This window comes from Patagioenas fasciata, chromosome 3, assembly GCF_037038585.1.
Source record: "Patagioenas fasciata isolate bPatFas1 chromosome 3, bPatFas1.hap1, whole genome shotgun sequence".
Lineage (NCBI taxonomy): Eukaryota > Metazoa > Chordata > Aves > Columbiformes > Columbidae > Patagioenas > Patagioenas fasciata.
In genome coordinates, this window is record NC_092522.1 from 52,251,797 (window position 1) to 52,276,423 (window position 24,627).

The 24,627-nt window shown below is 39.6% G+C and overlaps 1 protein-coding gene across 5 annotated transcripts in view; it reads left to right on the forward strand.

Annotated features, from left to right (window-relative positions):
* Window positions 1-24,627, forward strand: part of RPS6KA2 (ribosomal protein S6 kinase A2) — a 290,506-nt gene that overhangs the window by 238,973 nt on the left and 26,906 nt on the right. For all 5 annotated transcript variants that reach the window (XM_071806355.1, XM_071806356.1, XM_071806357.1 and 2 more), the window contains 5 exons: window positions 334-422; window positions 7,650-7,714; window positions 16,486-16,588; window positions 20,237-20,367; window positions 22,106-22,231. In XM_071806355.1, the coding sequence (XP_071662456.1) occupies window positions 334-422; window positions 7,650-7,714; window positions 16,486-16,588; window positions 20,237-20,367; window positions 22,106-22,231 (514 nt within the window). The remainder of the gene's footprint in view (window positions 1-333; window positions 423-7,649; window positions 7,715-16,485; window positions 16,589-20,236; window positions 20,368-22,105; window positions 22,232-24,627) is intronic.

Genomic DNA, 24,627 nt, shown 5'->3' on the forward strand with positions numbered 1-24,627 from the left:
TTATTTGAATTCCTCTTGATTCCCATATTTATTCCAACAAGAAAAAAAAAAAAGGAAAAAATTTCTACAGGAAAATGATCTGTTTAGATTGGTAAAGGTGTTATGAGGTTGGTTAGATCTACTCCACCTCTAGCAAAGCCAGTGGTAAAATCTTCTTTAACTTCAACAGAACAACATCAGGTCCTCACTTTGTATTGCATTTTGTTTAGGTAGCTTTTGGTCACCAACTTCGTCTCTCTGTCCTGACAGCTACAATTCCACTTTTTAAACCACAGTGGGGTGGAGAAAATTTCTGAAAAATCTATTTTCTCTTCAAGTGTTGTATTCTTTCAGAGCCAAACTGGGAATGCCGCAGTTCTTGAGCATAGAAGCCCAGAGCCTGCTGCGAGCCCTCTTCAAAAGGAACCCCTCCAACAGATTAGGTACGCGTCTGCATTTGATCAGGGCATTTGTTATGTGTGCTCTGTCCTCTCAGGTGGTGATCATTTCTCTCAGTGCATCTTCCCTGGTAGTTATCCTCTTTGTTATGCAGCATTATGCATTCCTTCCCTGGGTGCATTAAACCTTGAACGTTACTAGAGAAATTTGCAATGAGCACAGGCATATCGTTGGAATCTAAAACATGATATTAGCCTGTATTTTATTTTTTCAGTGAAGAGGGAGAGTAAACCAACAACATTTGTGAAGGGTTTAAGATAACTGCTGCATATGATAATACCACAGTAGCCTTTCTTCTTTGTTACCTTAAATATGTTATCTCCTTTCTTATTAATGTGTCTTCACCCTTTGTTAAAAATCCTATTTAAATTCTGATAAACTAGAAGGATGTATCTTATGCCATCTGGACAATTGTTTGGGAATTTTATTAAGAAAATCATTCCATCTGGTGAGATCATGGACAATGCCTGGTGCATGGTTTCCATGGCATGTTTGGTCTTTTTTTTACATGGAAAAATAAGAACAGTCTTATCAAGTGAATTATATGAAGATAATAGCACTGCAACATTTCCCTCATAACTCTGATGGTATTTTTGTGGCCTTAAGGCCAAGAATTTAATCCTTCGATTCTGTGAACTGTATCACAAGAGACCTGGCAGGTCATATTTAAATATGTGGTTGATTGTCATTGCCATCCATGGTAGTTCCAACAGCTAATAAATGATTTGTGTTGTAGACAGTGGCATAGACTGGTTAAATATTGAGACCTGTCAAAAGCAATTTGCTGTTCTCTCTTGCAACTGTTTATTCTTGTACAATTATTTCAGATTGGAGATGTAAACTTAGAAAGAGAAAGCTAAATTACTAAATGACTTTTTTCTGAGATGTGGAAAAAGCCAGACATGCAACAAAGGTTCCTCTCTTTCCTTCTTACAGTACCCACACTCCTTCTCAAATGCTGGAGGTGGTGCTGTGGAAGGTCTGATGTGTTGTGCTTTTGGTCCTCTGGGTTGCAGTCACAGCATTAGGAGCCAGACAGGCGATAGACAGAGTGCAAAACACTGGACAGCCCCACGTCCGGCCCCATCTGCCTGAGCGATGGCTTCCGCAGTTGCAAATAGGCACACGTGGGTAGAAGATGGACACTCTGGTCCCTGCCCTCGAGCTTCTGCTTGACCTTTTCATGCTCCAGTAGCTCTGTCCCTTGCTTCAGATGGGGCAGTGTGTGGGCTCCTCCAGCCCTCTGCTTTATTCTGAGTACTATCAGACTGTCACATTTTAGGTGAATGGGTATTTTCTACCTGGCTGCAGCAACTCAGCCAGAGCTCCCACCTCATGCAGAGGTCAGACATGGTGGCACAAAGACAAGGACAGTATGGAGCAGGCTGCCTCTCGCTGTGACCACTGGAGACAGCAGGAGACAGAGCCCTTGCTCCACAAAGGGACCAGGGGGCAACCCGAGCTCCCACATGGATGGGGAGCCAATCCCTCAGCACTGTGGCTTCTCTCCTCTCTGGGGGATGCCTGCACAGCCCGCGGAGGGAATGCCCTCCCATAGGTTTTGCATCTTGACCGAAATCGTAGCTCTTGTAGTCTGATACACTGCAGAAATGGTAGTGGAAAAACACATTTTCTCAGCAGGTTTCAATTGCTCACAAGCAATTTGCCTGACATTAGAGAAAATTAGAGTCTTGGGATTTCCAGGTTTAATCTATGTTCAGAAAAATAAGATGCTACAGCAAATATAAACTTCTTCCCATTCCCTCCCTCTGCTCCTTTCTGGTGTTTCCTCCCTGTCTTCATCTCTTGGTTTTGTTCTGTTCTGCTCATTTTGTGGCTTTCCACAAGCTGCTATCTGTCCAAAATGGGGCTCCAGTGAAGTCAGTAGGAGTTTTTGGATACCGGTCCTTAAATAAAAAGCTACTCACTAAAATAAGCAAAGTTGCTTAGTTTTAGTTATGACAATTCTAGCCGCCATATAGTCTCCCTTTTAATAATGGGGAATTGCTAAGAGTCACGGTTTTAAACCTGAGGTTTATTGAAATACTGTGAAGTCTGGGAGAAAGGAAGAAATTATTTCTAACACAAACATCCAAGGAAATAAAATCTAAAAGAGTAACAGAAAAATAGATCTCAACATTTCAGGCATAGCAGTGGAAAGCTTCTGAAGGCACTCTCTGTTTTAACTGATTGAGAATCAGCACGCAGGACCATGAAAACAGACTTGTTGGTTATGAAAGAAGCAATACTTAAATGGTTGGCCTACATACTGAACAAAAGTCAGTAGATAAAAGGACTGCTTCAATTTTGCAGATTTTAGCTTTTTCTAGGAAAGAAATAATAGTCTGAAGCTAAAAGAAAAATAGGCTTAGACATCCTGTTTTGAAAAATCTTTGGAAAATTAATGAAGCATGTGAAAATATATGAACCATGTTACAGATCAAACACTTGTTTTCAGCCATTGTTTTGGAAGTTTGCAAATCTGGAAAGTGTATTTACTTCCAAAGTGGTTTTAATGTTCACAAGATGAAGATGTTGAGCTTAAAAAAATCCTTCTATTCTGACTACCATCTTTTTCCCATTTGATTTTGATATCGTAACACATAGAAGTAAAGATTGATGATGTATTCTAAAATTTTGCTTTGAAACTGTGTTTTGAAGCTTTGGATTATTAAAGGAAAATACTAGAGTTGAAGGGAGACACTCAGGCAAAGAAGAAATTTGGTAATCCAGTTTACCTGATTCTGTTTTTAAGTCTGGTCCCCACATTAATACTTTAGAACAAAATTTTAAGGAATGGAAAGTCTTCCTTCCTTTGACTTCCCTTGTTATGAGCACTGTCCTTTCCTGAGTTTATACACTCTGTTGTACAAAGAGTCTGCACAGCACTGCTTTGGTTGTGTTGCAGTGATTAAGTACAACTTCAGATTATGGACAAGCATAATTTTAAATTGTTAAAAGAAACTAACTGGAATATCCAGGCAAACAAGGAGTAAGCATCTTGGAAAGGAAATCATGTGATTAAGGTGTTAATTGCCAGGAATTTAGGCAAGGGACTAATTTGTACTTGCCCGAAGGACTGGATCTACTCAGGTAGGTAAATGAATGTAAAGAACATTTCAGGAACTCCCTACATTGCTGATCAGTATAAAGGTTCCAGAGTCCTTATGTTTGAGAATCTTGGCCAAGAAAGTATAGAGAAAAAGCATGTGCCATGAGATTCAGAGTAAAAAAACAAAGAAATATTATTTCCTTAATCCCTTGTTCTCAGAGAAGATACATTCTGCTTTGGCACATAGAAAACTTTGTTTTTCAATTTTATAAGATTATGAGTTTTAAAAAACAAGTTTCACCTTTGTCAGAGTGACTGTACATCTTTCTCGTAAACCATAGGAACACATTTCAAAAAATCTAGACCACTGAAAAGATTCTGAAGCTGCAGAGACAGTAAAATTTTATTAGCAGAAACTGAAAATCTGGAAACTCTTTCTACTCATTTTGGATATCCAAATAATCAACTTTCAAATTTCATAGGTCTCCTTTATTTCCTTTATACTGTCCACAATTATTCAACAATCAAAACCGATTACAAATAAAATATTCTACTGTTACTGCTCATAGACACTTTTATTACAGGCATAAAACAATCTTAGGTAATCAAGTTCTCGCTTATTAACATGAAGCTGCTTTTATATAAATCCTTGCACTCTAAAATGTGTTTAAACTGGCAATTTGATTTGAAAGGTTTATTTGTCTTCTCTGACCCTCATGGAGCTGGATGGCACATAGGAATATTTACAGGTAGTAGGTTTGATTGTGCTGATTATTCTTTACAGATAAGTTAGATTACTAAATTGAAGTTAAAGTGAAGTTAAAAAAAGAAAACTAGAAACCTAGAGGAAGGTGAAAGATTTATCGTCATGTAGTGTGCCATTGTGTGCTGCACTTCAGCAGTTTGCTAAATACCCCTCTCTATGATGAAAAATGTCCATCCCCATGAAACGAGTCTTTCCATTTACGACCTCTCCAGTGCTTCTCTTTTCTCCGTGAAAGCACATCACTTCCCAGTACCACTATAGGTTTGCAGACAGTAAATGAATGGCTGAAACAGGCTGAGCAAATCCAGAGAGCCTCCACCATGAGCACCAGTGCCTAAACTCTCCCATGGACCTCTGCAATGGTGTCAGGGTTGCCTCTTGGGACTCCTAGAGCTGTTCCTGGATGTGTCCTTGGGCCACCTCCCTCTTCCAGCTGAGGAACGGACCAGGCCACACACTGCTGCGTGCAGCCATACAGGCAGCCCGAGAGGGAGCCACGGGCTATGCCAGCAGGTCTCATGGCAGGGAAGGTCAGGGAATAAAAGCTGCAGGAGGCACTGAACCTTCTCCATGGTGTAAAACTGACTGCTGGGAATTAGAAGTCCTTCACTCTTCACAAAGTTAGGCTATTACCATCCAAAATGTCCTCAGTACATTAAGCTAATCAGAGACGAAGTGAAGCCCTGACACTCCTAACAATGTACTCATTCAGTGCCAGAACTCTGAGGTGGCCCCAAGTGGGAAACAGCGATTTTTCAAACAAATGCCTCTGTCAACTGCACACTGCAGTCTCCCACTAACCGAAGTAGCAGTGGGTGAGCTTTTTCCTTGATCCTGATTTCTGTGTTTTTGTGGAAAAAAGAACAACAACAGTAGCAAAAAGTGTGGCTTTCAAATAGATCATCTGAAAAAGGTGGGTCATTCCCATCACACTTTGATGCATCCATAAGCCTACAAAAGAAGGAAAAAGGAAACAGTGGGGAAGGGACAGAGCAGAGAAGATTGAATGCATGAACACTTATCCTCTGTCTTGGGAATGTTACCAGTAGCTTTCAGTGTCTCTAGCATTTATCCCAGTCCTTCAAAATCAGTTTGGCACTTGGATTTGATCCTTATGTAGCAAAGAACATCTACTGCACATTACAAAATTTCCAGTCTCTGCCAATGAACACAAAACATTTTTCACAGATATTTCTTCCCTGAAGAGTTGCCTAATGTAATTCTCTTCAGAGTAACTGTGTTGGTTTCATGTTTCTGTTGGTATAGCTGAAAGCAGAATGAATCTGCCAAGGGAATCTAGTGCAGACTTCAGACTGTGCATTGAAAAAAAAACATGCTAGGGAAGATACAGAGCAAATCATATTACTATCTAAGTCTTAGTATTTTCTTGTTGAGTACATATGGGCCATAAACAACTGCCCAGGGAAAAGTAAGAGTATGGTAAGCATATGTGATGCTTCACCCAAACTCTCTCCCAGTCTACATCCACTTTAAGCTCAAGCAAGGGGTTTCCGGAACCTCTTGTGATTAGTCGATGAAGTAACCTTCAACAGATTCCTTTTCAATATACTTTTCTGGCTTCCCCCTGAACCCATATAAATATTTTTTCACCCACATCAGTTTTTCCTAGGAATTCCATGTCACACAACTATCTGCTGCCTGAAGAAACATCTCTAGGTTGTTCTGAATCCAGTTCCTGCTAGCATCATTTAATGACCTATTGTAAATCCCTTCAGTTGTCTGTTTCCAAATTGAAAAGTCCTGGCCTACTCAGTCATTCCATACCATTCCTTGTTGTCCTTCTTTGATTTTTCCTACCTTTTTAATAAGTATTGCCTTTTACAGGTGAGAATGTCAACTACATTCCATACTCAAGTTGTAGGTGCACAACAGACTTTTACAGTGACAATATAATTATGTTCTACCTTTTGTCCTCTTTTCTCTTTCCAAGATTTGATTTCATGTTGTGTCTGCCTAGAACTGTCTGTCTGTCATAACCCAAACATCTCAGTCCTCTGTGGGGTTGATCACCTTTAAGTACATAGTTTTTTATTCTGGGCTAGAGTTGTTTATTCTCATGTGTGTCATTTACATTAGTCTATACTGTAAGATTACCAGAATGGGATCATCTTGTGTTATTATCCAACAGGCCTGACAGACAATTTTGCATGTTATGTTCACAAAGTGTTTGCTTTTCATATCCATTCATTAGTGGATGTTAGGCAGACTGTAGGAAGCTGCTCCTGATCAGTGCATTTTGTCAAACATCAGTAATGTCTTGTACACAAGGAGAGCAGATGTCACATTTTTCAAAAGCTTGAGTTGACAAGACTTTTCTAAAGCTACTTTTAGTGTTGATCTTCAGAAAGAAATACAAATACTGTATATAAAAAGCTGAGTCCTCGTAAGTTCTGAGTGCCTTTTGCAAGGTGATTATGAATCCCAAGCCCTTTGGGAGTCAAGGATGCTCAGTATCCTTGAAAAGAAAATTGCAATGCAAAGCCCTTGCTTCCAGGTGTTATTTCTCCTACTGGAAAATGAAAGGTGCTATTAATAAAGTCAAATCAACCTTCAAAATGGCATGCTAAATCATCTCTGACAGTTGTTTAATTATTGCTGAGCACCTGTTGGGTGTTGCAATAGCACTGAAGCAAATACATTGAGCTAAAAGATGAAAAAGGCACTCTTCAGTGAAGACATAAGGCAAAAGGAAGGAATTAGGTCCATTACCAGATCTCAGAAGGGTTTCCCTAAATTTCCTGTAGTAATGTAACAGAAATTTAATAGTAAAGGAAACATACCACTGAGAGTGATGATTTTCATACACAAATTTGAGGAAGGTATTTGGAAAGCAGGAACTTAAAACCCTGGCTTATTTCAAATCATTTGAAGCCTTTTATTATTTTCAGTCTGAACGTATTTGTAGTGCAGCTTTCCCTGCCCATGCAGAATGGGTAATTAGGCAAGATTTGAAAGTCAGTGCGGATAGAAGAGCTGCTGCTGGTGGGAGGGAGCAGCAGTGGCCTTGCCGTGGTATCAGGACATCTCAGGACATCTGCTGGCCTCACCGGTGCATGTGCTCTGCTGCGGCCAAAACCTTGCATCTCATCTGAAGCCTGAAGAGAGCAGCTATTCAGCCCTGGCACCAGCCTCAATTAGAGAAAATAAAAAAATATCAGCCCTCAGATTTTCATTAATGAAGTGCCCTTGTCTGTATTTATAGTAGTTTATACTTTTATGGCAGTTGCACTGTTCAGGCTTCCTAGACTAGAAGAACTATTTAGATGTGACTTTGTCAGAAGAAAAGGAGCTGGGGAGAAAGGCTGGTGAAGAGATGTCATTCATCACTCTTCTAAGCATGACTTCATTTTGATCCTTTCATTCTCTTGGCAGGTGCTGGATTCGATGGAGTAGAAGAAATTAAACGTCACCCTTTCTTTGTTACTATTGACTGGAATGTAAGTGGAGCAGCATTTCTTTTTTTTTTTTTTTTAATTATTTTTCATAGCTGAATTTTTGAAGACAGACTGCCATGCTTAGGAAAAAGATGGAGTGAACTCTAGCATACAGATCCCAGGAGCTAGAACCTTTTAAGTGGGTGCCCATGTCTCTTGCATACGTATTTGGCTGTGTCAGGTTTATGGTTGGACTCAATGATCTTAAAGGTCTTTTCCAACCCAAATGGTTCTGTGATTCTGGATACACATTTGTTCACATACCCACAAATGAAAGTAATAGCTGCTTTCAGCATTGCCAGTTTTTTTTAACTGCTTGTCTCTGTTTTGTCTGATGCTCTGGCTTATCATGATACTACCTGAGGCTATTTGCAGCATTCTGCAGAATAATTTCCACTTTCAGCTGTAATAAACATGATGCATTGATTGTGGGAGCTGGACTGGAGTGAAAATGAGCAGCATTAAATTAAAGAATTCCTGTAATTTTTCAATTGCAAAAGAAAACAGAGCCAAAGGACTGGGCTTGAAAGAGATACTCCAGAGGGAAGCGGTCTGATGTTCCAGGTCCCTCCATCTTTCTACTTTTATGTTCCATATTGAAATACTCGAGCTTTCTCACTGGATCTGGCAAGCTGGACTAAATGCTTGTTTTATTCTTTCCAATATCAGGGACTTCCAGGAATCATTTTCTCTCTTAAAATTATTCAGAGCAGCCCTAGGTCTGTTCTTACACATACCTGTTGCCAGCAGCTCCAGGGAGCTCCCCGACCTCCAGGCAGACCCTTTTCCCTAACACAGCGTGGTGCTGCTGGGACTGGCTGTGTATTGATAGAATGGGTACAGCAGGTTGTGCTACTCTATGCAGGGGAATCACAAATCTTCCAACAGAATAGTTTTGTTGACCCCCTCTTGTCCCTTTGGCCTAAGTGACCATAGGACAGGATCTGTTCCTTCTGCTATATTGCAATGGAAGTTACAGAAAAGCACGACATAGATGAATTTTCAGAAAAGGGATTTTACATCACTAAGTATACAAGTCAACCAGCCAGAACAGAACACAGCAACTCCTCTTACAACTAGTTGATGTTTTATTGAGGTGAGTCATTAATTTAACGTCAGCACTCAAAACTAGAACAGCAAACATTTGATCAAATGTAGCATAGTTTAAATAAGACATGTCGGGCATGATTCAGAGAATGGTAAACAAGGATTTATTTTACTGCTATCAGCTATGCTTCATAAAGCTGGAAGTAGAGATTAGCTGACTTCAATTTAGACTTGCAACAGGTTAAACTTCCTCAAATTTTCAGCATCATGTGTTCAAATCAACTTATTTCTAGACAAACCTGGCAGCAAACACTTCTCATTCTTGATCTGGACATCTGCCAGTGCATCAGAGCTCCTGTTTGCCACATCCTCTAGAATTTTCTAATTAAATTTTGTCTAACCTGTGTTATGGTATTGTTATGCATCTTTAATATTTGATCTGAATTCACTCCTGAATGCTAGTGTAACAGGTCACATTGATGCAGTTCACACTATAAGTCCTGGTAAAACAGCATTAATGTATGTGACAGAGCCATTGCCAAACTGCTGCCCAAGGCTTTTACAGTAAAGCTAATTCCTCTGTGGAAGAACGTTTTGTGGTGCCCAGGTGACCTGTGAAAGGCCCACAGAATCATGTATTTTGGAAAAACTCGTTAATCTAATTTGAATTGCATGTTGAAGGGTTGGCATGACCCATAAGCATGTTAAGAGGTGATCAATGAAAGTGGAGTTTGAGATTATCATTTATGGTTCAACTGACTTTTAGTCCCATTACATGTTCTGGAGTCTAGATTCTCTTTCCTCTTCTGCTTATTACTAATCATGAAATTCTGTATGAAGACTTAATATTTATGAAAACATTAAGTGGAAAGAAAAAAATAGTGAATCCTGAAGAGTTGGGTTCTTTACTGTTATTATTTTCCGTATTCCTCCGACATCTCCGCGGTCCTCAGGTTTGCAATCAAAATACAGGTCAGGTATTAAGTCTTTACATAATATGGAGCACTGGAACAGAGAAAGGGTTTCTCCTTCTGTGTTTGCTAGTGCAGCAGCCTAGTAACTCATTACAGAGAAATGAGGCTCCAGATCTTGGAAAGGTTTTCAGCAAAGTCAGTTCTGGACTGTAAGACTCCTCAAGACCACCTTCTCTCATGGTGATTGGTGATTGTTTCAAGCTCAGTCCTTTAGGGAACCATTTCATGCCTTTCCTAAGGAAATTATACAGTCCTCCATCATTTGCAAAAGTTCTTATGGGTAGGTTAGGGAAATACCTACAATGAAGAGGCTAGGTATGCTTGAACATGACTTGGAGCTAGAGAAAAAGGTGCATTTAATTGCCCTTTGATGTCTTATCTAGCCCTCTAACTTTTCTGTAAAGATCCATTTTAATCCAGCATAATTAGTGTGTATTGCTCTCTCTTTGAGACAGATGGATCATTACTACACAGATCAGCTGTCACCTTTGTAATATATTTGCTCATTTAATCTGAATTTGACTTTCACTCGTGTAGATCTTGGGACGCTTATCTAGTTACAGCAGCGATATTGTATGCATTCCAGAGCAGTGTGAGCCAGCCTGGCCCTGAGCTGAAACTGGGACTTTGTCTTGTGATGATGATCCAGCCATTAACGTGTTCTTCATGGACAGAAACAGAGCAGGGTCAGAAAATAGAAATGGATCAGACACAGATGTTTTGTGCTAATCTCTGTACAGCTGCAGGAAAAGAGACCCTGGTGCCCTCATTTTGTTCTCCCATCACGTATACAGAATGTTTCACATCAGTTTGCAGGCAGTCAGCAAACAACGTTGTTGGGGCAGGACATTCATGTTGATTTATTTTATACCTTGGTATTATAAAGACCTCAGAGAGCAAGAGCCAAGCTCTTTTGGAGAGCTTCTGTACAGACTTGGCAGCTGTGACAGACAGGGCTGCTGCTACTGACAGCATAGAAACATTCAGCAACTGTAGTAAAATGATCCTCCATCAAGAGCCCCCTTATCACGAAATGCCAGAATGCGTTAGTGTCTTCTAGAAAGCCAGTGTGAATTAGTTTTTTTTTAAAGCAAGATTTTTTTCCTACAAGAGTGACATGATAACCAGAAACAAACCATGAAGTTGCTTCATCTAATTTTAAAAAGAGATTCAAACCAGAAATGAGATAGCTGCTTCCTTCCAAGTCGTGTGTGAAGTCTAGATATTGCAGTGATGAAGTCATTAGAATCACAGACAGAAATGTATGAATCAGACCTTCGTTTCAGAGTACTGTCAGAGCTGTTCCCTCGGGTTTTGGATCGGGGCTTGGTTATTGTCTCTATCGCTGAAGTGTTTAGCTGTCAGAGCAGTCATTTCCCGCTTGTTTCCCATCTTTCACTGTCTTCAAACAGACACAACCAGACACAGTGTCTAGTTCAGATGAAGGCAGCAAACACGGTGGAAACAACAGACCTGGTGTAAAAAAAAAGCCCCTGCTATGATGCTGCAGATGCTCCTGCAGTGCACAGCAGTGCTGGTGGTGTATGGCCACTGCACCCAGAGGCAATAGTTGCCATCCTGGAAAATACGAGTGTGGCCAGAGAACCACTGTCCTCCCATCCTTTCCCAGATGCCATTCCCATATTCCAGGGTGCCGTTCTTCAGCACAAATCTCCAGCCACCCTTGGCTTAACTTCTGGTGTTTAAGTAGCACTAAATGAAGTGTGGACAATCTGACACGGAGGTTTTATGCCCAAACTTAAATTGCAGCATGAGCTTATCTCTGTAAGAGTCTTGTTTTTAGAGCTATTGTCACCCAGTAACAAAATCCTAAATTCCCACTTCCTGGGGTGAAAAGCAGATGAAGGTTTCTGCAAATATGTCTTACTGCTCTAAGGCATTTAGTAGACACTGTGACACAAATTCAGTAGATCCTTTGTTAAATGAATGGACTGTCTTTTGTGATCAAGGCTGGGTCTCACAGGAAGAAGATTAGGTGTCAAGCTCTTTCTGAGTGTTATCTGCTTACTACCCTTGCACACCGTTTTCTACCTAAGACAAGCAGATCTAAACCACGCTCACCTCAGATAATTTCAGTCATTTTCTCTGAGAAAGCACAGTCTGGTTCCTGACTTTTTTATTACTGCTTCTTCTTTCCAGGTCATGGATAAAAAATTTCTGGCTTTTCACTGAAAATGAAAAATTAAATCCTTTTTTGCAGACTGCAGTCAGAGAAGTGGGCTTTAAGCAGTAGTTTTTGTTTAGATGACAGGCTAAATTGGAATTAGAGCACATGGCACACTAGAAAATGAACTGTCAAATACAGCTGAGGGAAGGAGTGGGGAAAAAGTGGACACAAGTTCTATTTCCTTCAATATTAATCAAAGATCAAACTAACCTGAAAATGTGAAATATTTAATTGCATATTTTACCAGCAGCAAAAATTGATCCCAAGGTCTGAATTCTGCTAGCTTTTCTACCATTTGCAGGCAATAACACTGAGCCAATAATCTAGGAGAAGGCAAGCATTTTAGAAGGTAGTTCATCCTTTTGTCTGCTTATTGGATTTTCCATGACAGGTATATGTATCAAGGGAGTTTATTCTCATAGTACAAGCACATCGCTGTGGAGAGTAGCATCTTTCTATTTCTAGAAAGTGTCTAAGGAATAATTAAATTCTTCATCAAAGAAACTCAGTTGAGGAAATTGCTAAATAGTTTTTAATCAATTTATACAATTTTCTTTTTCTTGATGTTTGCCAGGCACATGTACAGGGCATTTACATCTCTTAGGTCTTTGAGGAGTGCATTTTTGTAAAGATGATGAAAAATTAACTGCTAATACATAACAACAGACAGACACATCGCAGAATTTTGTTCCTAGTCTCCCTAATGTATTGACTGGAGTCCCAGACAAGGAGGTGTTCAGATGAAGCACATATCAGGGATCTGGCAACATACACTAAGGAAAGATAATTGGGACCTGGGAGAAAATTAGCTCTTTTGGGGGAAAAAAAAAAAAAAAAAAAAAAGTTTTGTCCCAAATCAGAAAGGAAGTTGATAGAAGCTCATAATTTCTCATCAAACTGCTGTATAACCATGTTCTAGTTAATTCATAAGTACTTATTAATCTGAAGGTTCTGATTATCAAAGTCTCGGAAGGATGTGAGGGGTTGATAAGTAGACAGAAGAATGGGTGTGTATCCAGATGTGAGTACCTAAATCAGTACTTTTACCCCTTGGAGTTTCTCCCCCTCATTCTGTGGATCATGCACTCCCTCCACACAGCCGCTGGGTCCGACAGCCATGTGTGATGTGCAGTGATTCCTGATACCTGCCAGTCACATTTTTCTGTGATAAGTCAATGCCGTGGCCAGTTTAAAAAAATGGGAGTGGAGTGTGGGAGTTCTTCTTTACTTGGAAAGAGAGAGAAATTATATTCTCAGTAAAACATTCAGGGTCAAGGAATACATTTCTCCTTTATGGATGTGGAAGCAATATGGAAGGAAAAAAAAAATCTTCAGCTTCTTATACCCATGCAAAATAACACACTTATAATGATCTTAAGCACCCAACCTCAAATATAAATGCTCCAGTTAGCAGTAACATATACAAAGTCTCTTTTAAATTCCTAATAAGATGCCCCAAAATAATAATTTAGATATGAAAACTGGGATTTAAACTGGGACAGCTGAGACCCTGTTACCATTGAAATAGGTGATGAAACTCCCAGTGACTTCCACATACAGAGCTATGATTGCCATGACTTAAGAACTAGAAAACTGTTTAAATTTTACCAGAAGTGACAGTCTGATAGAAACAGGCAAATACAAGATTTGATACTTAACTTCCTATGTGATTTGCCACTCTGGTTGGTTTCTGTTGAAAGAGATCAAGATGATGCATCAGCCCCAAATAATTTTGGGACCACGGTAAGAGATAACAGGTTAATATATTTCACCTGAAATCAGAAATATTATTGGAAAATCCAGCAGGATCTCAAATCCTCCAAGAAATTTGTTGTCTGTGTGTATAGAAAACAATGGCTGTGATTCTTGCTGTTTTCTTAGATCAGCTTATGTCATGTTGTGTTTTGCAGTCTACAGGATGCGGGTTTTTAAAGGAAGAAGCATTCTGCCTGCAGCAAGCCTTCATGTTTAACTGTGTTGGGCTGCCTGTGGTTTAGTTTGTTTCAGAGAATTGGCTTTGGTTTTAGTGGCTCACTCGGAGAACTGGAGCCAGTGTGGGATGGGAAAGCCCACAGATGACACTGCTCTGCTTGTTCTTGCTCCTCAAAGATTTCATGAAGCTGCCCAATTCAAAAGCTTGGAGGGAAAAAAAGCTTTAGGTAGTTTACCTTTTTCTGTTCCTAGCTGTCTAGTCAGAAACACAAGAAATAATTTTTATCACAAGTGGAAAAGGAAATGAAAAAGGGAGTTGCACTCAGAGGAGGTGCCTTTCACTCACACACGCAACTTCTTTGTTTCCATCCCCTTGCAGCAAGCGGATTTGTGATTACACATCTTTAGGTGGCGTGTGACTCATGATGAATCTTAGATCCCTCCCTAGTCGTGGAGGATGTGGGTTAGGGATTCAAAACACAAATGTAGCTCCAACAGCAGTTAAGAAACTACAGATGGGAGGAGGAATAAAGAGGCCAGAGAAAATATGGTCATGATAATCAAAAGAGAGTGCAGTTCTCATGTGATGTATGACTCTAAAATGTTCTCCAATTTTTGGACCTCACAGGATGATGGGTACATTTAATTCAAGGAGGAAGAATGTGCATGTGACCATATTTCTTTCCGCAGTAGAAAGACTGCAGTTGTGAATTAAGACAAATAAAGGGAAGCTGAAAGCAAATAGCTTTCTCAAGGTGAAATCCTAGCAACAGAAAAACCTTCAGTAGGCTTGGAATTATCTTTTAAAGTTCTGAGCAGACAGAAAAAAGATATATGTTAATTATTAGGTTGATACTTTTCGTTTGATGAGTGACACTTCCTGCTTAAGATTGCAATTGGCTTTTAATTATGTGGAAGACTGGCTTTCCATTGTGGCTCAAAGCAATTATTCATCTATTTTTCTCTTAAGAAGATACGGAGCAGTTTTACGCAAGCAGCAACTTTTTGTAGTGAAATGCCCATTAATTATTGCAAAGTCATTTCCAGCCTCACCATTCCACTTTTCCAGGGAATCATAATTCAGCCACAAACATACGCTTTATGCTAATGCTACTATTATGCTACAGAATGTCCTGCCTCAATAACCTTTATTCATCTATACAAAATGAAGTTCAAATTATGTTGATGTGTATATATCTTAGGTTTGACCACGTGCTTTATATTACAGAAGTTAATTCACCACAAAACCCACAGTTAAAACTAATCTTCCTGCATAAAAAGACCTGAAAAAGTGTGTATTAATTTCCATTAAATATTTTGAAAAATCAGCTCATTATGTTGTTTTAAGAGGCAACCTGAAAATACATACTAAAACAGTCATAAAAGTGAAGTTCTTATCATTACTTGAAAGCTTGTATGAAACATTATATTTACGCTTAGACATGTTAATTATTGGGCATTGTTCATGACTTCTAATTCAGCCCTTTGAAACCCGAGAACAAAAGCATTGCTAGAAAGGGAATGCAGTCTAGGGACTGAGACACAGGGCAGGGAGTCAAACTGGAGCTCTGTCCCCCATGCCACCATCAGCATGACATTCAGTTTGGGCCATTTCAAGCATGGATGATGCAAAGATCACCAAAATCAATAGGACTCTTTCCATTAACCTCTGTAGGCTTTGGATCAGATCCAGACATGCACCTTAGTTTGTTCATCTACCAGAGCGTGTGTGTCTGTGTGTGTATGAATGCTTGCAAAGGGGCACACTGAAGCAATTTCTTACAGATCACTAAGTATGAGGAAGCTGTGAAGTCCCTGGGAATAAAGGCAGTGCATTAGCATGCATTTATGGTGACTTACTTGTGCAATCCCTCACGTGCCACCTCACTCACCAGCACAAACTCACACACCTAGCAGTGCTTACCTGTTATACACCTTCCTCTCTTCCTTATGTCTTGGTTTTGCTTCTCTGCTCAGGCGGCATTTAGGCCTTCAACATCATTCCCTGTCCATCTGCAGTGCTTTCTTCTTAACGTCTTTTGATGGGAATTTCACCTAATCCTCAGCTGTGAGCCCCTTCTCTTTTACCAGATATGTCAAAAGAACAAGTCTCTTGTTTAGGTTGTGAGCACCAGGCAGCCAGGCCTGTTGCTCAGCTCAGTCTGGCAGTGTGTCAAACATATTGCTAGTTCTTGACAAATAACAAATGCTAAACCAGCCACCACTTCCTAGCAGTGCTTTGTGCTCGGTGCCATTGCTGCACTGCTGAATCCACCCAGGCGGTTTCCTGGTGTTACCATTGCGCGTTCCAGTCCTGCCCTTAAGAACAATGAATTTCCAGATGCCTCATCTGGAATACTGTGCCAGTCTACAGCCTAAATCTTTACCAGAAACATCTGTGTTTATATTCTGGATCCCAGTAACTAGAAAGTGCAGGGACCACTCAGAGCACATGTTTTAAGCCGAACAGTCAAGAGGAGCCAGGACTGCAGACACGTCATCTTTTTTTTGTCAGTCCTGCAAGGATGGCACAGAGCTGAGAGAGGACACGCTAAACAAAGCCAGGGAGCCCCTCTGCAGATGCTGGAGGTGTACAGGTTGTTGTTGATTGTGATCTGTTCTTCTCCTTGTAGAAACTATACCGGAAAGAAATCAAGCCGCCTTTCAAGCCTGCAGTGGGACGGCCAGAAGACACCTTTCATTTTGATCCAGAGTTCACGTCTCGAACCCCCACAGGTTAGTAAGGTGGCACATAGGACGTGCATCTTTTCAGTGAGCAAATTCATTCTTACCCTTTCCATTCTAAAAGTCTGATTGCCTGTGGGATTACTGGTTTTTGTAATATCCAGCAGGAAGCAAAGCCTGTTTTGCATTTCCAAGAAAAGAAGCTCATAAACATTTTACTAGCTTCACATTAATTTGTCTTCAGGAAGGACAGATTTCACATTTTTAATAGGAAAAATAGCTAATGATTTGTTATTTTGTTACTATTATAATTGCTTACATTAGCTGAATTTAACTATTTAAAATTACCTCAGCTTCAAAGAACCTGTTATCTCTGCAAGTTAGTATAATTACATATTCCATAGATGTTTTCTTTAATTATGAAATCCCATAGACTATGGACAGTTGGAAGTTAATACATGGTTAACAGTAATGAAGAAGCATCAAGTTCTCAGACCAGTGGAGTTGTGCCAACTGGAAATTTGGCCCACAATAATTAGAAAATCCTTGCAATGAGAATGTCATCCTATAGTTTCTATTTCCTAACAGGAATATCACATTTTGTGCATTACACAGAGTGTTTCAAAAAGATGGACACAATTTCACAATTATAACATGTTACAATTAGAGAAAAATTTACAAATGGTTTAATGAGTTATCAAGTTTTAGTAACCTTTTTATAAATGCTCTATGTTCCTTCCACCTGCTGTAAGGACAACACTGAGATGATAGTTGAATTTGTCCCGAACATCTCTCAATTGGGCCCATCTTTTTGAAACACCGTGTATCTGTGAAGGTGACTGTTGCACACAACACCATCTCATCTTTCCACACTTCAAGTTGAAAGCAAGAATGTCAGTAACGTCAGTTATAATGTTGCCTTAATGGAGAAGCTACATTACATTTCTGTCTATGATATTCCTGTGTAAAGAAGTACCTATTTACATGGTCTAAAATGTAAACATTTAATTAACTGTTGATTGTAAAAGACTTCGAAGATGGTAAGTGCTGTAAATATCACATAGTATTGTTGTAATAACCAAGTATAAGGTTTCAAGCTTCAGCCCTCAAATTGGCCCAGAATTTTTGCAATGAGAGTCAAAGATATGAACCTTCATTACAAAAACACCCTCATTATAGCACATGAATCAGAGCTGAGACTTCCTGTAGTTTTTGTTCAGGTTTATCATACATTTCAGCCTTTTCCTAAAAACTAGCCCAAACCTCTAAGCCTGGCTCAAACCTCCTTTCATGGGGTATGAAATAGTGGTATCTAATCAAAACCTTTTAGCAGTCTTTGTTTGTAGTTTCTTTGGCAAGGATGTTCTCACTTTCACAAGCTATAAAAATATTACATTCTGGTTATTTGGGTCCAACTGGAACATCCACCTGTCTCCAGTATATGTTAGTCATGTTCTGATGCCCCTCTCCCACTGCATGGAAGCCTGGTTGACTTGGCAGTGAATTATAAAGGAACCATTATTTTCAAATATGTCTTGGAGCTGGATCATATCCTTTCTAAGTTCAGGAGTGTTCAGATTTGAATTATTGTCATTTGTCTTTTAAAACAAACATTCTTTCCTGTTAATTAATTCCTCTTGGAAAATCACTGTTGTATATATGCCATTGTAAGAAGTATCCAGTGATGCAAGAGGTCTGGTGTGATTCATCCATGTATTTGCAAGGAGAGTGCCCATCAAGACACTGAAACAAACAAATAGCCCATGTCATTTTACCAAAAGACAAGTTTCTCCACATACTTGGCAGCAAAGACTGACTTGCTCTGTTTATTTCTGACTCCTGTCAGGCTGACGCAGCTTTATAATGAGATACAGAATTAGCTGCAGTCTCAGTTTTGTTTATTTCTGAGCAGATAATTTGGTTTTACCATGTTCTGGTTTCAGATCCTCTGTTCAGCTGACCAATAGATTTATACAGGGAATGCCCCCACAACGAAATGCATGTTTTCAGGACCTCAAGCAGTACTGCATGTTCCACGCCATTGCCCTTCACACTAATGGGTGGTGCTGAAGGTGTAGGGAGGTGAGTCAGATATAAGGTCCAGTGGGGATGTATTTTATTTATTCTAGTGAAACTGGGTGTTCACACAGTCATACAGGGAGATAGCTTTCTAAAGGAAGCTCAGCTTTGTAACCTTATCATGGTAAACCACATGTTGCACTGAAAGAAATGTGGAGGGGGGTGGAGCAGGATGAAAAATTAACAAATAAAAGGTGAGCAAATTTGAGTACTATAGAATCACAGAATCACAGAATGCTAGGGATTGGAAGGGACCTCAAAAGATCATCTAGTCCAATCCCCCTGCTGGAGCAGGAACACCCAGATGAGGTTACAGAGGAATGTGTCCAGGCGGGTTTTGAATGTCTCCAGAGTAGGAGACTCCACCACCCCCCTGCGCAACCTGTTCCAGTGTTCTGTCACCCTCGCTGAGAAGAAGTTTCTTCTCAATTTAAGTGGAACCTCTTGTGTTCCAGTTTGAACCCATTACCCCTTGTCCTACCATTGGTTGTCACCGAGAAGAGCCTGGCTCCATCCTTGTGACACTCACCCTTTATATATTTGTAAACATTAATAAAGTCACCCTTCAGTCTCCTCTTTTCCAAGCTAAAGAGACCCAGCTCCCTCAGCGTTTTCTCATAAGGGAGATGCTCCACTCCCTTGGTTATCTTCTATAATACACAGCCAGCTACCCAGGGATGGCTTGCAATGCAACTCATGCTTATGAAAATATATGGGACAAAATATAAGTGGGGAGAAAGATATCCTTAAAGCTTTTCAGAATTCTAAGTTAAGTGCAACTCTTCTAGGTTTGACAGGCTGTTACTCTCACTGAGCAGTGGCGTAGGTACGACAAACTGCTCTCTAGTTATTTTGTTCCAAAGGCAGAATAATTCAAGGCTCTGCCTTGGATTTGCCATGTCAGGGGAAGGAGTGGAGAGGAAATCTCCACAAAGGTTAGTTAAAGCAGTTCTAGCTATTTTGTTCATCTGAGGACAAGTCAACCAGCATCTTCCCTGGAATAGGTCCCAGCTCCTAAAGCTGCTGCAGAAAGATTGTTACGAGGCGGCAAACCACCACTACTGGAGCATCATGCTTTTACACCTGCTTCAGGTCCCATCTTCTCTACATTCTCCTGACCCACACAACATATCACATTACCCAGAAAGCACTTCAGCCTTTGTAATTTTTGTATTCAATGTGTGCTGCGAAGGACAGATATAGCATCTTGCAGTTTTTTTTCCACTCGTTGGAGAACCTTTGCTAAGCCAAAGGGGTGCCCTGCCTTGAACCATCCATCTTTCTCCCAGCTTCTCCATCCTGTGCCTTCTCTCTCTGTGTGAACTCCTGCCACAGGCACTACTTCGCCTAAGAATGAACATGCGCTATGAAAAAAACCTCTGTATCCAAGAGGGGAGATCCTTGCAAATAATACCATTGCACTGTTCAGATCCAGAGGAAAGGGATGGAGAAGGCACACCACAGCCTTGATATGGAGATGGATTATTTTCACACGTGTCTGCCAGGTCAGCAGGATCTGCTCTTAACTGTCAGGGATGACTTTTTCTGTTGCAGGTGCTGTGCTATTACTTTCTTAATTTTCTGTGCAGGTCATGAGACTATTTTTTACCTCTCCTACAGATTCCCCAGGTGTTCCTCCAAGTGCCAATGCTCATCATCTTTTCAGAGGGTTCAGCTTTGTTGCCTCTAACTTGGTGCAGGAGCCTGCACAGCAAGATGTGCACAAAATCACCGTCCATCCAATTGTGCAGGTACTGATACTGATGTTACACTTCACATTTGATGAGCAAATACATATGTGCAGAGTGTATTTAAAATGCCTCAGCATTTTCATTGCTACCCAGCGTAGGTAGGAGATGTTTACACACACCATGAAGGAGGTGGAAAATTATAGTCTTTTCCCCAAGGCTTTTATCTTTAAGTTCACATTCTCCACAGCCTTCACAAAGGAAACAGGAATTGCACCTTATCACAACTGAAATGAAAAGTACTTCTGAATACCTGAAAGACTATTTCAATTGTGCAGAAGGGGCAGGTATCAAAATGTTGTTTCTTCAGTGAATGCCTGTCATTCTCAACAGTTTTGTCTTGGATTATACAGTACAGCAAAGGGGCTCAATGCTTTAGGCTCCCACAGAGACAGAGCCCAAGCTCCTGAGTGTAAGAGGCCACCATGTTCCTGATGCTCTTGCACAAGAGCCTAGCTCTACTCACAAAACCCAGGGGGGCTTGGTGGGGGAAGGACACTTGCCAAACACTTGGTTCTTTGCTGCCATTCCTCTACAACATGCTTTCAAGTCATTGCAATTTAAACTAAAACTGAATTGCTACAAATGGCTCAATAAATGAGATGGACAGTGAATCAGGAGAAAGAAGTGGACTGCTCAAAGATGCAGCAAATTTTCCCACAAAGAAAAAGTTCGTCTCCTGCCCACAGCCTGGAGGCATACAGACCTCAAGGGAAGAGCCCCTGCCTGTGGTTTTCATAGGTTTTAATAGTTTTCTTCCCTATTTTAATAATTTACAGTGGAATATCTCATATTCTTAAAGATTCTCTTATGCGGCAGTAAGCGAAATGTTACCCAAGCAATTACATCCCAGAAATGTTATATATATTCCTGTGGTTTCCTTTATGAAAATGTATTAAATGTTAACACAAGCATGTATTATAATTTAGAAGGTTCTGTGTGGAGTTTGCTAGTGAGGTTACATTTTTAGACAGAGGATCCTAGAGGATTTTTAGAGCTGTGGGTCATTTCTTGAGTCCTGGGGTAGAATTTGCATCAAGGCCTCAGATTTGGGTTTCACCATCTAACCAGTCGACCTGCCCAGAAGTTTTCCGAAGGGCTTATGAACTAACGATGCCATAGTTCACTCCATACCCTTCAATAAATAAAATTGGAAATTTTGAAGTATTTTCCTGCTATTATCACTAGTAATATGCTTTTTAAATTTAAATTGGCTTAAAATAGTAACTTTTCTCTCACACAGAAATCACAATTAAATGTATCCTGGACAAGACCTCTAGTGCTCTGGAGGCACACTTCATATGTGGGATATCTGTTCTTGAAGACTGTGAAGCTATTAGTAGTTTATAAGTTATCTAGCCCCCTAGTAATTAGAAATAAATTTATATTGTCAAGATATGTGGCTTTGTCAGGGGATTTGGGCCCATAGTTTCTTCTGAATTTCTAATAGGAGGCAGTTATCTGCATCCCATAAACAGTTTAGAAAATCGCTTCTTTTTTTGCCTTTACTTCTACATAGACAACTCTGTCTTACAGACTGGAAAAAGGTAAAAAGTGAGGGGAGACACTTGTTAAGATAAAGAGCTTCAGATTCTTTTAACTGAACTTAGAAAAACTGCTAGATACAAGAGAGTTCTGTGAAGGAGATGAGATCAAGCACTGCTTTTATTAAGCCAAGACTAGTTAGTCCTTGTTTTTACATACCCATTTCCTGATTACCTTGTTTCATCTTTCCCTACAGCAGTTACATGGGAACAACATTCACTTTACAGATGGATATGAGATCAAAGAGGACATAGGAATTGGCTCCTATTCTGTGTGCAAGAGATGTGTTCATAAAGCTACAGAAACAGAGTTTGCAGTGAAGGTAAGAAAGAAGTGAAGTTTGCAGTGAAAGTAAGAAGGTAAGAAGGTAGGTGTCAGAAATGTGGTTGAGACTGTTCTACCAGCCTGGGCAGCAGTGCAGTCAGGGGATATTTTGTTGGCTTGTTTCTTGTGAGATGACATTGCTTGGTTTTGGCTTTATTGGGGTTTTTTGCTTGATTGATATTTTTTTTTCTTTTGGAAGATGACAGGTTTCATGATAAGCCTTCTATTATTTCTCACAACTTATATCATTAAGTAAAATTCCTGGATGGGAAAAACCTTTATTGGTCTTGTGTGGAAATCCTGCTAATCATTTCAGCCATTCTTTGTGTAAACTATATAACATTTTAACAGATCCTACATTGGATCATCATAAATAAAAAAATAACATGTAAAATGATTGCAAAATTGAAACAGAACTGTATTCTTCTTTCTCAAGTTATTTAGTTCTGACATTTTTTATTGTTGTTAGATGATTTGTCAGTGAAAACCACAATCACCTTCAGAAACTGAGATTACCTTTTGTCTTCTTGACTTTCAACACCAACATGCTACAAAAAGGAGCAGAAGGCAATCTTCAGGAGAGTTTTAAAGTATTAATTCAGTAGCACTTAGTGGGATATTAAAGACAAGTCAGTGAACTTCAGAGCTGGTCAAGCAACACCACATAAAACAGTCACTGCAACCACAGAGGCTGGGAAGCTGCGAGGATTGTAGGTATGAGGGAACCTTTTCTGATAGGGAAGAACTTCAGTAGAACTGCTTTGGAAGATCATGCTTAGTGGACTAAGTCACAATCTCTATTAAATTATATTGAATAAACGGTATGCAGCTATTACAGAGGGCAGAACAGACCAATGTATCTGGCAAGTGGTTGTGAGGTTACAGCTCAGAGGAAGAGTTCCAAGCATTCCATTTTCTTGAAGAAAAAAGTGTAGCAATTAAAACATTCATATAACAGCAAAGTATTTAATGTTTTTGTTCTCGTACCAAAAAGAGACAAGATTGGATTAAATGAGGAATTAGTATAATTAATTGAAAAATATATAAACAGTTAAGTCAGATCCTTTCATTCTGTATGATATAATGGGAACAGATTGCTTAAATGAGCTTAAGACAAAAAGTAGATCCTTGAAATCAGTACATAGAGAAATGTATTTACCAAACCTACAGTAAACGAGGGGTTCTAGCCAATTGCCACTCTTCTTACTTTAAAATTTTAGAAAATATATGTAAACTTAGCTTATAAATGAGATTGTGTCTTTGGTATTAAATGAGATGATGAGAGCTGAAAGAAGTGATCTAAACTGCAGTCTATGAGATAAATAAGCTGCTGGTGGTCAATAGAGTATTATTAAGCCTTTTTTTACAGTCTTACCTTCCACTAGAAGACTGATGATAATGTAGTATCCATGAAAGTCCAGTAAAGTTTTGATGTCTCCCCATGGTGGCCACAAAAACCTGGAAACCATTAATAGCTGACAAGCTGTTGATGTTACTGTTCAAATAACAGTTGATTTTCCTAGGCTATTCTATGATTAGGAGCATGGACCTACCAGCAGGTCTGTGGGCATGCACATGAACATGCTACGATTTTCATTTTTAATGAATAGAAAAATTAGATTTTTCCAGCGTCCAGGTCATTTGTCAACAGATGGCATCATGTTATAGTAGGCATGGGTTCTGTGTGATTAAATTACATCTGTGATGAATAAAACTTACGTTAAATTAAAGTAATAACTTTAATAATTTACGTATATCAAGTATTGCTGACAATTTTATCAATGTTATACAGCCAGCATGAAGCCAAAATAGAAAGACCTCAGTCCTCAAAGTGTCTGAATGTCTGAATCCAAGAGAGTCCAGCACTTACTCAGCAGCTGGGGGCTTGTGGCACCTCACAGGATCCAGAGCAAACTCAACAGCTGGAGACACTCAAAACTCCAGAAGAGTTTAACACTTTGATTGCTACGTTTATGCTCTTTCCCATTTTTATTACTCTTTCCTCTTTTTATTCCTTTCTTTCTCCATTTCTTACAACTCTTTTCTTGTCATGCTGATATATCTTTATTTTGAGTATCAATTTAGGCAACATACGCAGTATTTCAATTTCTGACACAGTCTGAGTCAAATGTGCAACACAGATTTGGGGCTGGAGACAGTGGGTTTCTGTTTGTACTGTCTTTCTAGCGCATTGAGTGCTGCCTCCTTGATTATTATTCCTACCAATACCAATACCATTTTACTTTCCTTTCAATTATATTTTTATTTCCTGTTAAGATTATGTAATTTTGTTGTCAAAGTAGCCCGCTTTCATAAACATTGCACAATGCCACCCATTTCAAGTAATTAGACAGCACAGGAGTTGCAACTGATATTATCATAATTATATATCAG